Source organism: Zingiber officinale, chromosome 3B (assembly GCF_018446385.1).
Source record: "Zingiber officinale cultivar Zhangliang chromosome 3B, Zo_v1.1, whole genome shotgun sequence".
Classification (NCBI taxonomy): domain Eukaryota; kingdom Viridiplantae; phylum Streptophyta; class Magnoliopsida; order Zingiberales; family Zingiberaceae; genus Zingiber; species Zingiber officinale.
Genome location: NC_055991.1, coordinates 11,449,225 through 11,463,297, shown reverse-complemented (window position 1 = coordinate 11,463,297; position 14,073 = coordinate 11,449,225). Strand labels below are relative to the sequence as shown.

Below are 14,073 nucleotides of genomic sequence, written 5' to 3'. Positions count from 1 at the left end.
ATTTCAGCTCTGGCCTAGGACTTAGCGGTATGCCAAAGGGCTTCCATATCCCAATGAAGAGTAATTTGAAGGTCCCGGTCTCGTGTCATCTCATCCAGCTCTATTTCTTTCTGAGCGAGCTATTGAACAAGCTGATCTAGCTGCAGTTGGAGGGGTGATTGGTCATCCCTGTCATGAGAGGGTGAAGGCATCAAATTGACAAAAGGAAGATACAATGAGGACATATTATCTCGATGCCTTTTTAAAGGATTAGGATAGCAGAACTTATGGACACATGAATTGAAGAGGTACAATTCCCCAGGATAAGGAGGCCGTCATTCCCAGACTAATAAAGCGATTAAGTGGGTGGAGTACCCCAAGAGGCGGGGCATAGAGGAATGTGTCACATTTATTGCAGAAGGAAGAACAAGGAAGCAGGAGGGGGTCTAGTCAGTCAGACTTGAGCCTCCTTCGACTAGACTTGTAGGGGAGGCTTGTGATACGATGCTGATGGTGGGGCCCCGGAAGGAGAGGAAGGTCAATGGTTAGAAGTCAAGAGTACGTGGTGGTCAAAAGTCTTGATGATGTGGCAGTCAGAAGTCAAGATGACGTGGTGGTCGGAAGTCAGGAGGATGTGACAGCCAGAGGTCAAGAGGAATGGGACTTGCGAAGGGCCCAAGTGGGGGTATACCCAGGACAGGATTTGCCAGGGGGCAAGTACTAATCTGGGTCTACAGACTGGAATGAACGAATCATGAAGTTACAACCCAGGTAAGTGGGTATGGGTTCACAGGTCGAGTAACACCAGCTTGAAGGCATAGACCAGGGCTAGCGAATCAGGAAGGGCGTGATAGGACATGCAGATCAGGACATGTAGGTCAAGATTTGCAGGTTGAAATTTACAGAGCTGCACGTATACAACTCGAGATCTACGGACCTATGCTCAAAAGCTAGACAAGGTAAAGCGTACAAGTCGGGAACAACAGGGCAGGATGGATACGGATGAAGGCAGGACAAGATAAGACGTACAGGTCGGGAACGACAGGGCAGGACGGATACGGATAAAGACAGGACAAGGTAAGGCGTACAGATCGAGAACGACAGGGCGAGATAGATACGGATGAAGGCAAGACAAGGTAAAGCGTACGGGTCGGGAACGACAGGGCAGGACGGATACGAATAAAGGTAGGACAAGGTAAGGCATACAGGTCAGGAATGACAGGGCAGGACGGATACGGATAAAGGCAAGACAAGGTAAAACGTACAGGTCGGTAACGACAGGGCAGGACGAATACGGATAAAGGCAGGACAAGGTAAGACGTACAGGTCGGGAATGACAGGGCAAGATGGTTACGGATGAAAGCCAGACAAAGTAAAGTGTACAAGTCGGGAACGACAGGGCAGGACGGATACGGATAAAGGCAGGACAAGGTAAGACGTACATGTCAGGAATGACGGGGCAAGACGGATACAGATAAAGGCAGGATAAGGTAAAGCGTACAGGTCGGGAATGACAGGGCAGGACGGATACGGATAAAAGCAAGACAAAGTAAGGCGTACAGGTCGGGAACGACAGAACATGATGAACTCAGACCAAGCCAAGTATGTACAAAACAGGGCATAACGTAGATATGCGAATCGTGAAAGAGCGAGAATGCTTCGCAGGCCAGGGCTTACAGGATAGGAAGCACAGGGTGAAGCGTGCCGATCTGAAGACACGGGTCTGGTGGCACCGAACATGATTCCGGAGGATCAGGAGCGGCAAAAGCAGGATGCACCGAGCGAACTACAGAAGGGAATAGGCCAGTCAGGATACACAGGTCAGGCAATCGAGGTATATGAGACTAGATATGCAGGTCAGAATATGCAGGTCAGGCAGTCGAGGCATACGAGATTGGGTACGTGTCAGTATGCACAGGTTGGGGAACACGAACACAAGTCAGGATTCGACCAGTCTGCATACTCGGGAGACAGTGCACGAGGTAGCATTGGTTAAGGCATATAGCTGGACCACTAGGCCGGGAGTTGCAGGTCGGGATTTGCAAGACTAGGTATGTAGGTTATTAGTTACAGGGCGGGTCAGACGTGCATATTACTGTTTACAAGACTGCGTACGCAGGGTAACCACACACTAGGTGACAAACGAGCTATGGAATCGTAACTGCCTGTCAGGGAGTAATCATCACGTGTCAGGGAATATTCTAACGGTTTAGGGCTCGTTGCCCCCTTGTCTCCTTCTCCGACCTATAGGAGGAAGCCACGTGTCAATCACCGCCAGACAAAGCCTGACACCCGACATTTCCTGACATTCAGCAGACTCTAGAAACACCAATAGCAGTATAAAAAAGGCAAGTTTCATCCTTTTGCAGGTACACTCCCTCATCTTTTCTCACCAATCCTTTTACTTTCGTACTTTCACTATTTTTTCTAGGGGAAAAGTACTTGGCTTGAGCATCGGAGGGCCTAACCCGAGGACTTTTTCCCTGGTTTCTAGCCTCTAACGCCTGTGCGATCGTCTGAGTGTGCGCAGGGGCTCTGTTCCGTCATCATCCTCATCACCCGCCCGTGAGAGTCCTTTCGTGCGGTGCCAGATCATCCAGGCACTCCAGCGACCGTCAGTCAACATCGAAGACAGCGTGGCCAACCTCTGTCTGATGCAACTTCCGGACAGGATCAAACGCCATTAGAGGCACCTTGGCTTGATGGAAGCGCCTCCAATGAGCTATAAAAGGCAATTTCGGCCAACACCATGTGATCATCCGATTGCTCCACCTTCATGCTACTATTGTGCTGCGATGCTACTATGCCCAACTACTGCATACGGACCAACATTGACACTTGGCCATTTCTCAGTCTTTGTATTGGGTAACATTTTCATTAAGTTAATTATTACTTAAGGAAATGTAGGATTGTTACACTTTTTTTTTATTTGTATTGAATTTTGCAATTATTAGTGGATTACCTAGTACTCTAAGGTAGTTTTGATATGATCAACCAAGTCAAAAAATAGATATTAACTTTTCGGTCCAGACACCCGGACCTGGTCCGGGAGCCCAGACTCCTAAGATAGCCCAGGGTGCCTCGGCTCGGCGACGTTGCGGATAGCAGTTCAGCCCGGTCTAGCGCCCAAAGCTAGTCCAGGTGGCTGGACCAGAAAATCTATCGAAGTGCCAGCTGTCGTGAGCCGTTGCGACGAGAATAAAATTCCATTTGTGTCCAAGCTCTTAGAACCTTTTCAGGCGTCCTAATCTGGGCTATAAATACAGCTCTGATCCCTGTCCGCCTGAAGGAGACTTTAGTGAGCTTTAACTTCCTTGGATTAATAATCCCCTGATTGCAAACCAAGTAATTTTTTTTATGCCTCTGTCTATAGTTTACTACTTATTACTTTTTATACAAGTGTCTCTCAAGCTGTAAAATTCGAGAAAGATTTATTTGTTTTTATTATACAGGCTATTCATCCTCCTCTTACCAGCTGCCAAGGGACCTACAACGTTGACCCTGGTTATAGGTCCAGGCGAATCTGATTCAAACCCAATTATAGGTCCGGATCAGATCCGGCTCCAGTCAAGCCAATCGTGGAGTGTGCAGCCTGGGTGGAGTGTGCAGCCTGATGGGTGGAGTGACAGCCCAATTAATGAATCTATATCTTCCGACAGAGACAGAAGCCGACAAACTTGCCTCAACCCCTACGGATTGATTAACCTAGACGAATGGTGGAAATACCGATGATGATCAGAATAATTGCATTGATGATGGTTCCTGCGGCGGAAGATGAAAGAGATGTTGAGACAATGGCCGAGCGAAGCGTCACACAGAGAGAAATTGTTACGGCAACGGCAGCGTCTGAGATCGAGAGAAACACCGAGACCGAGAGAAACGTGGCTGGAACAAACGCGATGGTGGTTGCGGCAGCAATTGCGACGGAAGCGGGGGCCGAGGGGCGGTGAGAGAAGTAACAGCGGCGGAGGCTGCGGTGGCGGTGGCCGCAGGGGCGGCGACAACGACGGAGAAGGCGACTGCGGTGGCGACTGCAGCGCTGAGGCGACGACTACGACGGCATCTACGGCGACTGCGGCGACTGAGGTGGCGACTTCGGTGAACGCGGCGGCGAATGCGGGAACGACAGCAGTGAATGTGACGATGACTGTGGCGAACGCAGCGACTGCGGAGGCAAATGCGGTGACTTCGGTGACTGAGGCGGCGAATGCGGCGGTGGCTGCGGCGGGGACTGCAGCCAATTATAGGTCCAGGTGAATCTGATTCAAACCCAATTATAGGTCCGGATCAAATCCGACTCCAGTCAAGCCAATTGTGGAGTGTGCAGCTTGGGTGGAGTGTGCAGCCTGATGGGTGGAGTGACAGCCCAATTAATGAATCTATATCATCTGACAGAGACAGAAGCCGACAAACTTACCTCAACCCCTACGGACCGATTAACCTAAATGAATGGTGGAAATACCGATGATGATCAGAATAATTGCATTGATGATGGTTCCGGCGGCGGAAGATGAAAGAGATGTTGAGACAGTGGCCGAGAGAAGCGTCGCACAGAGAGTCATTGTTACGGCGACGGCAGCGTCTGAGACTGAGAGAAACGTGGCAGGAACAAACGCGATGGTGGCTGCGGCAGCAACTGTGGCGGAAGCGGGGGCCGAGGGGCGGTGAGAGAAGCAACAGTGGCGGAGGCTGCGGTGGCGGTGGCCGCAGGGGTGGCGACGGTGACGGAGAAGGCGACTACGGCGGAGACTGCAGCGGCTGAGGCAACGACTGCGGCGGTGTCTGTGGCGACTGTGGCGACTGAGGCGACGACTTCGGTGAATGCGGCGGCGAATGCGGGAACGACTGCGGTGAATGTGACAGTGACTGTGGCGAATGCAGCGACAGCGACGGCGAATGCGGTGACTGCGACGGTGACTGCGACGATTGAGGCGGCGAATGCGGCGACTGGGGCGGCTGAGGCGGCGACTGCGGCGGTGGCTGCGGTCGGGACTACAGCCAATTATAGGTCCAAGCGAATTTGATTCAAACCCAATTATAAGTCCGGATCAGTCCGGCTCCAGTCAAGCCAATCGTGGAGTGTGCAGCCTGGGTGGAGTGTGCAGCTGTATGGGTGGAGTGACATCCCAATTAATGAATCTATATCATCCGACAGAGACAGAAGCCGACAAACTTACCTCAACCCCTACGGACCGATTAACCTAGACGAATGGCGGAAATACCGATGATGATCGGAATAATTGCATTGATGATGGTTCCGGCGGCGGAAGATGAAAGAGATGTTGAGACAGTGGCCGAGAGAAGCGTCGCACAGAGAGTGGTTGTTACGGCGATGACAGCGTCTGAGACTGAGAGAAATGCCGAGACCGAGAGAAACGTGGCAGGAACAAACGCAATGGTGGCTGCGGCAGCTACTGCGACGGAAGCGGGGGCCGAGGGATGTTAAGAGAAGCAACAACGGTGGAGGCTGCGGTGGCGGTGGCCGCAGGGGCGGCGACGGCGACGGCAACGGAGAAGACGACTGTGGTGGCGACTGTAGCGGCTGAGGCGACGACTTCGGCGGCGTTTGTGGCGACTGAGGCAATGACTTCGGTGAATGCGACGGTGAATGCGGGAACGACTACGGTGAATGCGACGGCAACTATGGCGAATGCGGCGATAGTGGCGGCGAATGCGGTGACTGCGGCGGCGAATGCGGCGGCGAATGCGGCGGCGAATGCGGCCACTGGGGCGACTGAGGCGGTGACTGCGGCGGTGGCTGCGGTTGGGACAGCAGCCAATTATAGATCCAGGCGAATCTGATTCAAACCCAATTAGATGTCCGGATCAAATCCAACTCCAGTCAAGCCAATCGTGGAGTGTGCAGCCTGATGGGTGGAGTGACGTCCCAATTAATGAATCTATATCATCCGACAGAGACAGAAGCCGAGAAACTTACCTTAACCCCTACGGACCGATTAACCTAGACGAATGGTGGAAATACCGATGATGATCGGAATAATTGCATTGATGATGGTTTCGGCGGTGGAAGATGAAAGAGATGTTGAGACAGCGGCCGAGAGAAGTGTCGTACAGAGAGTCGTTGTTACTGCGACGACAGCATCTGAAACTGAGAGAAACGCCGAGACCGAGAGAAATTGGCAAGAACAAACGCGATGGTGGATGCGGTAGTAACTGCGGCAGAAGCGGGGGCCGAGTGGCTGTGAGAGAAGCAACAGCGGCGGAGGCTGTGGCGGCGGTGGCCGCTGGGGCGGCGACGGCGATGGAGAAGGCGATTGCGGCGGCTGAGGTGACGACTGCGGCGATATCTGCGGCGACTGAGGCGACGACTTCAGTGAATTCGGCGGCGAATGCGGGAACGACTGGGCGAATGTGACAGCGACTGTGGCGAATGCGGCGGCTACTGCGGTGACTGCAGCGGCTACTGCAGTGACTGCGGCGGCTGAGACGGCGACTGCGGCGGTGGCTGCGGCGGGGACTGCAGCCAATTATAGGTCCAGGCGAATCTGATTCAAACCCAATTATAGGTCCGGATCAAATCCAGCTCCAGTCAAAGCAATCATGGAGTGTGCAGCCTGATGGGTGGAGTGACGTCCCAATTAATGAATCTATATCATCCGACAGAGACAGAAGCCGACAAACTTACCTCAACCCCTACGGATCGATTAACCTAGACGAATGGTGAAAATACCGATGATGATCGGAATAATTGCATTGATCTTGGTTTTGGCGGCGGAAGATGAAAGAGATGTTGAGACAGTGGCCGAGAGAAGCGTCGCATAGAGTGTGGTTGTTACGGCGATGACAGCGTCTGATACCGAGAGAAATGCAGAGACCGAGAGAAACGTGGCAGGAACAAACGCGATGGTAGCTGTGGCAGCAACTACGACGGAAGCGGTGGTCGAGGGGCGGTGAGAGAAGCAACAGCGGCGGAGGCTGCGGTGGTGGTGGCCGCAAGGGTGGCGACGGAGAAGGCGACTGCGGTGGCGACTGCAGCTGCTGAGGCGACAACTGCGGCGGCGTCTGCGGTGACTGCGGCGACTGAGGCAACGACTTCGGTGAATGCGGCGGCGAATGTGGGAACGACTGCGGCGAATGCGACGGCAACTGTGGCGAATGCGGTGACAGTGGCGGTGAATGCGGTGACTACGGCGGCGATTGCGGCGACTGAGGCGGCGAATGCGGCGCCTGGGGTGACTGAGGCGGCGACTGCGGCGATGGCTGCGGCGGGGACTGCAACCTATTATAGGTCCAGGCGAATCTGATTCAAACCCAATTAGAGGTCCGGATCAAATCCATCTCCAGTAAAGCCAATCGTGGAGTGTGTAGCCTGATGGGTGGAGTGACGTCCCAATTAATGAATCTATATCATCCGACAGAGACAGAAGCCGACAAACTTACCTCAACCCCTACTGACCGATTAACCTAGACGAATGGTGGAAATACCGATGATGATCAGAATAATTGCATTGATGATGGTTCCGGCGGCGGAAGATAAAAGAGATGTTGAGACAGTGGCCGAGAGAAGTGTCGCACAGAGAGTTGTTGTTACTGCGACGATGGCGTCAGAGACTGAGAGAAACACCGAGAACGAGAGAAACGTGCCAGGAACAAACGCGATGGTGGATGCGGCAGCAACTGCGGCGGAAGTGGGGGCCAAGTGGCGGTGAGAGAAGCAATAGTGGCGGAGGCGGTGGCCGCAGGGGCGGCGACGGCCGCAGGGGCGGCGACGGCGATGAAGAAGGCGACTGCGGCGGCGACTGCGGCGGCTGAGGTGACGACTGTGGCGATGTCTGCGGCGACAGAGGCGACGACTTCAGTGAATTTGGCGGTGAATGCGGGAATGACTGCGGCGAATGTGACAGCGACTGTGGCGAATGCGGCGACTACGACGACGAATGCGGTGACTGCGGCGGCTACTGCGGCGGCGACTGAGGCGGCAAATGCGGCGACTGGGGCAGCGTAGGCGGCGACTGCGGCGGTGGTTGCGGCGGGGACTGCAACCAATTATGGGACCAGGCGAATCTGATTGAAACCCAATTATCGGTCCGGATCAAATCTAGCTCCAGTCAAGCAAATTGTGGAGTGTGCAGCTTGGGTGGAGAGTGCAGCCTGATGGGTGGAGTGACGTCCCAATTAATGAATCTATATCATCCGACAGAGACAGAAGCCGACAAACTTACCTCAACCCCTATGGACCGATTAACCTAGACGAATGGCAGAAATACCAATGATGATCGGAATAATTGCATTGAAGTTGGTTCCGGCGGCGAAAGATGAAAGAGATGTTGAGATAGTGCCCGAGAGAAGCGTCGCATAGAGAGTGGTTGTTACGGCGACGACAGCGTCTGATACTGAGAGAAACGTAGAGACCGAGAGAAATGTGGCAGGAACAAACGCGATGGTGGCTGCGGCAGCAACTGCGACGGAAGCGAGGGCTGAGGGGCGGTGAGAGAAGCAACAGCGGCGGAGGCTGCTGTGGCGGTGGCCGTAGGGGCGGCGACGACGACGGAGAAGGTGACCGCGGTGGCGACTGCAGCGGCTGAGGCGGCGTCTGCGACGACTGAGGCAAAGACTTCGGTGAATGCGGTGGCGAATGCAGGAACGACTGCGGCTAATGCGGCGATAGTGTCGGCGAATGCGGCGATAGTGTCGGCGAATGCGGCGATAGTGTCGGCGAATGCGGTGACTGCGGCGGCGACTGCGGCGACTGCGGCGACTGAGGCAGCGAATGCGGCGACTGAGGCGGCGACTGCGACGGTGGCTGCGGCGAGGAATGCAGCCAATTATAGGTCCAGGCGAATTTGATTCAAACTCAATTAGAGGTCCGGATCAAATCCAGCTCCAGTCAAGCCAATCGTGGAGTGAGCAGCTTGATGGGTGGAGTGACGTCCCAATTAAAGAATCTATATCATCCCACAGAGACAGAAGCCGACAAACTTACCTCAACCCCTACGGACCGATTAACCTAGACGAATGGTGGAAATACCGATGATGATCGGAATAATTGCATTGATGATGGTTCCGGCGGCGGAATATGAAAGAGATGTTGAGACAGTGGCTGAGATAAGTGTCGCACAGAGTGTCGTTGTTACTGCGACGACAGCGTATGAGACTGAGAGAAACGCCGAGACCGAGAGAAACGTGGCAGGAACAAACGCGATGGTGGATGCGGCAGCAACTGCGGCGGAACCGGGGGCCGAGTGGCGGAGAGAGAAGCAACAGCGGCGGAGGCTGCGGCGGCGGTGGTCGTAGGGGCGGCGACGACGATGGAGAAGGCGACTGCGGCGGCTGAGGTGACGACTGCGGTGACGTCTGCGACGACTGCGGCGACTGGGGCGACGACTTCAGTGAATTCGACGGCGAATGCGAGAACGACTATGGCGAATGTGACAACGACTGTGGCGTATGCGGCGACTGGGACGACGATTGTGGTGGCTGCGGCGACGACCGGGGTGACTACGACGGCGACTGCGGCGACTGAGGCGGCGAATGCGACGACTGGGGCGGCTGAGGCGGCTACTGCGGCGGTGGCTGCGGCGGGGACTGTAGCCAATTATAGGTCCAGGCGAATCTGATTGAAACCTAATTAATGGTCCGGATCAAATCCAGCTCCAGTCAAGCCAATCGTGGAGTGTGCAGCCTGATGGGTGGAGTGACGTCCCAATTAATGAATCTATATCATCCGACAAAGACAGAAGCCGACAAAATTACCTCAACCCCTATGGACCGATTAACCTAGACGAATGTCGGAAATACCGATGATGATCGGAATAATTGCATTGATGTTGGTTCTGGCGGCGGAAGATGAAAGAGATGTTGAGACAGTGGCCGAGAGAAGCGTTGCACAGAGAGTCGTTGTTACGGCGACGGTAACGTCTTAGACTAAGAGAAACGCCGAGACCGAGAGAAACGTGGCAGGAACAAACGCGATGGTGGCTGCGGCAGCAACTGTAGTGGAACCGGGGGCCGAGGGGCGATGAGAGAAGCAACAGCATTGGAGGCTGTGGTGGCGGTGGCCGTAGGGGCGGCGACGGCGACGGAGAAGGCGACTGCGGTGGCGAGTGCAACGGCTGCGGCGACGACTACGGCGACTGAGGCGGAGACTTCGATGAATGCTGCGGCGAATGCGGGAATGACTGCGGCGAATGCGACGGCGACTGTGCGAATGCGGCGACTGCGACGGCGAATGCGGTGACTGCGACGGTGACTGCGGCGATTGAGACTGCGAATGCGGCAACTGGGGCGGCTGAGGTGACGACTGCGGTGGTGGTTGCGGCGGGGACTGCAGCCAATTATAGTTCCAGCCGAATCTAATTCAAATCCAATTATAGGTCCGAATCAAATCCGGCTCAAGTCAAGCCAATCATGGAGTGTGCAGCCTGGGTGGAGTGTCCAGCCTGATGGGTGGAGTGACGTCCCAATTAATGAATCTATATCATCCGACAGAGACATAAGCCGACAAACTTACCTCAACCCCTACGGACCGATTAACCTAGACGAATGGTTGAAATACCGATGATGATCGGAATAAGTGCATTGATGATGGTTCTAGCGGCGGAAGATGAAAGAGATGTTGAGACAGTGGCCGAGAGAAGCGTCGCACAGAGAGTGGTTGTTACGGCGATGACAACGTCTAAGACTGAGAGAAACGCCGAGACCGAGAGAAACGTGGCAGGAACAAACGCGATGGTGGCTGCGGCAGCAACTGCGGCGGAAGTAGGGGCCAAGGGACGGTGAGAGAAGGAACAGCGGCGGAGGCTGCGGTGGTCGTAGGGGCGGCAACGACGACGGAGAAGGCGATTGCGGCGGTGACTGCAGCGGCTGAGGCGATGACTGCGGTGACTTAGGCGACGACTTCGGTGAATGCAGCGGCGAATGCGGGAACGACTGCGGCGAATGCGACGACGACTGTGGCGGATGCTGCGATTGTGACAGCGAATGCGGTGTCTGCGGCGGCGACTGCGGAGATTGAGGCGGCGAATGCGGCGACTGGGGCGGCTGAGGCGACGACTGCGGCGGTGGCTGCGGCGGGGACTGCAGCCATTATAGGTCCAGGCGAATCTGATTCAAACCCAATTATAGGTCCGGATCAAATCCAGCTCTAGTCAAGCCAATCGTGGAGTGTGCAGCCTGGGTGGAGTGTGCAGCCTGATGGGTGGAGTGACGTCCCAATTAATGAATCTAAATCATCCGACAAAGACAGAAGTCAACAAACTAACTGGTGTCGGCCTTTTTGCATGTCACAAGGCGCTCCAAATTAATAAAGATTGGAACCCATTTAAGCTAAAGAAAATGCGTGTAGTAAGGAGTCCCAAGTCGTATTTTTTCAAGGATAACTAGTAGTTGTGTGTGAATTCTAGAAGTAGTTCCAATCAAAATCTAACTAAACGAGGTCAAGAATAGCATCAAAGGAGGATAACTCTTATCTAAACATGATCCACTTCCTTCTCATCAAATTAACATCAATTAAATTGGAATTATTATTCAACATTGATTCAAATGACTCAACTAATATCTCCACAATTCACAGTCAAAATAGCCATTGCTTCAAGAGCTAAAACAAGAGTTCCTACATTCAAGATTTAAACCTTAACTTAATCATGCATGAATCAAAATAGCATTTAACTCACAATCACATTCACATGTCAAGTAATTCTTTCACCATCAAAATTAAATCTCATTAACAGCATACCTATTGAAAAGAGTAAGAATTTCTCCAATTCAAGAACTAGAACTAACTCAAACTTGTGGAAACCGAAACATGAAATTCAAAGCAAACACTAGAAATATATTGCAATCTAAGTTAGTAGCTACACATGGTTTGCATTGCAAACGTTAAATGAAAACAAATAGTAAAGCTAAATAATCAAAACAAAATTGTAAACATCTAAAGAAGCTGAACTTGAGATTGGATTTCAGAAATTTAACAAAGTCATAATTGCAAGCAAGAAAACATAATTGGAATTGCAAAAGACTGAATCAAGAAGAAATTGTAAAGAAGATGAATCAGATCTGATGATCTGAGCAAATTCAAGATCAATTCAAAGACAAAATAAAGAAAGCCTAATCTATAGCATTCCACAAACCAAAATCCGAGCTCATCTCCTAAACAATCTGCTGTGAACAACAGAAATGCCCTCGGGACCCTTATAAGCATTCAACAACAATCCCGAAGCTTACAACTATTACCAAGTGATGTTCATAGCTCTTGGAAACCTCCTTCAAGCTCACATCCCTCTGATAACCTCACCAGCCGAAGAACAGTCGCCATCGTTGAAGAAGAAGAAGAATCGGATCTGGATTATGGAATGGGAACTGTAGCGTTGCGGCGGAGAAGAAGCAGCTACAGTGAGAAAATCATGAACGCCGAGTCCAACTATAGCTTCTCACGCGAAGCCTTTTAAACTCCTCAAATCTGATTGGACGGTCCAGGACGTTTCTGGCTTGATCAACGGCTGTGATGTCTTCAGATCTGGATCAAAACCTCTGGATCCTCATCTATGGCTCAGATCTATCCCTCATTAGGTTGGATGAGCTGGATCTTCAATGGATGGCTCAGATCTGCTCAATCTTGGATGAACGGCCTATAATACTCCGAGGCTTGATCAACTTGATTAGCCCTTGATTTGAGCCAAAATGCAGCCTGATCTGATTGGGTTCATGACCCTTTTGATACCTGCAAAATAAGAATCAAATATTAGCATCAAATATCATGAAAATATGTTAAATTGCAATTAAGTCCAAGATCACATGCAATTTATGAAATGTAATGTAAATGTGAGATTAAGCTATGAATAAACCATCAAAAGCATGCATTATGAATCAAGATAATATAGTCAAAATCATGGTTATCACTAACTTCAACCCCTACGGACCGATTAACCTTGATGAATGGTGGAAATACCGATGATGATCAGAATAATTGCATTGATGATGGTTCTGGCGCGGAAGATGAAAGAGATGTTGAGACAGTGGTCTAGAGAAGCGTAACACATAGAGTCGTTGTTACGGCGATGACAACATATGAGACTGTGAGAAACGCCGAGACCGAGAGAAACGTGGCAGGAAAAAATGTGATGGTGGCTGCGGCAGCGACTGTGGCGGAAGCGGGGGCCGAGGGGCGGTGAGAGAAGCAACAGCGGCGGAGGTTGCGGTGGCGGTGGCCACAGGGGCGGCGACGACGATGGAGAAGGTGACTGCGGCGGTGACTGCAGCGGCGGCGTCTGCGGTGACAGCGGCAACTGAGGCGACGACTTCGGTGAATGCGACGGCGAATGCGGGAACGACTACGGCGAATGTGACAGCGCCTGTGGTGAATGCGGCGAATGCAACGGCGAATGCGGTGACTACGGTGGCTGCGGCCGGGACTGTAGCCTATTATAGTTCCAGGCGAATTTGATTCAAACCTAATTGTAGGTCCGGATCAGATCCGGCTCCAGTCAAGCCAATCGTGGAGTGTGCAGCCTGATGGGTGGAGTGACATCCCAATTAATGAATCTATATCATCCGATAGAGACAGAAGCCGACAAACTTACCTCAACCCCTACGGACCGATTAACCTAGACGAATGGCGAAAATACCGATGATGATTGGAATAATTGCATTGATGATGGTTTCGGCGGTGGAAGATAAAAGAGATGTTGAGACAGTGGCCGAGAGAAGCGTCGCACAGAGAGTGGTTGTTACGGCGACGACAGCATCTGAGACTGAGAGAAATGCCGAGACCGAGAGAAACGTGGCAGGAACAAACGCGATGGCGGCTGTGGCAGCAACTGCGGTGGAAGCGGGGGTTGAGGGGTGTTAAGAGAAGCAACAGCGGCGGAGGCTGCGGTGGCGGTGGCCGCAGGGGCGGCGACGGCGACGGGGAAGGTGACTGTGGTGGCGACTACAGCAGCTGAGGCGACGACTGCGGCGGCGTCTGTGGCGACTGCGGCGACCGAGGCAACGACTTGGTGAATGCGGCGGCGAATGCGGGAACAACTGCGGCGAATGCGACGGCGACTGTGGCGAATGTGGCGACTGTGGCGGCGAATGCGGTGACTGCGGCTGCAATTGCGGCGACTGAGGCGGCAAATGATGCGACTGAGGCGG

General features: G+C 52.8%; 1 protein-coding gene across 1 annotated transcript; it reads right to left on the bottom strand.

Annotated features, from left to right (window-relative positions):
• Positions 1–5,936: 5,936 nt before the first annotated feature.
• On the bottom strand, positions 5,937–12,253 carry LOC122054679 (ice-structuring glycoprotein-like). Its single transcript, XM_042616117.1, has 13 exons — positions 12,199–12,253; positions 11,511–11,551; positions 10,586–11,016; positions 9,909–10,264; positions 9,139–9,525; positions 8,969–9,040; positions 8,378–8,743; positions 8,208–8,333; positions 7,596–7,976; positions 7,426–7,551; positions 6,867–7,212; positions 6,738–6,790; positions 5,937–6,457 (listed from the first exon to the last, which is right to left on the bottom strand). Exons 1-13 carry the CDS (start codon positions 12,251–12,253, stop codon positions 5,937–5,939), a joined length of 3,261 nt encoding a protein of 1,086 aa, XP_042472051.1.
• Between the last annotated feature and the right edge of the window lie 1,820 nt (positions 12,254–14,073).

Bases quoted from the DNA above. Each gene is read 5' to 3' on its own strand.
- LOC122054679 (XM_042616117.1), bottom strand. From the start codon at position 12,253: ATGGCGACTGTTCTTCGGCTGGTGAGGTTATCAGAGGGATGTGAGCTT. The intron at 10,265-10,585 runs GTGCGACGCTTC...AATTGGCTGCAG, and splicing joins CGCCGTAACAACCACTCTCT to TCCCCGCCGCAACCACCACC. The intron at 6,458-6,737 runs GTCTCAACATCT...AATTGGCTGCAG, and splicing joins CGACGCTTCTCTCGGCCACT to TCCCCGCCGCAGCCACCGCC.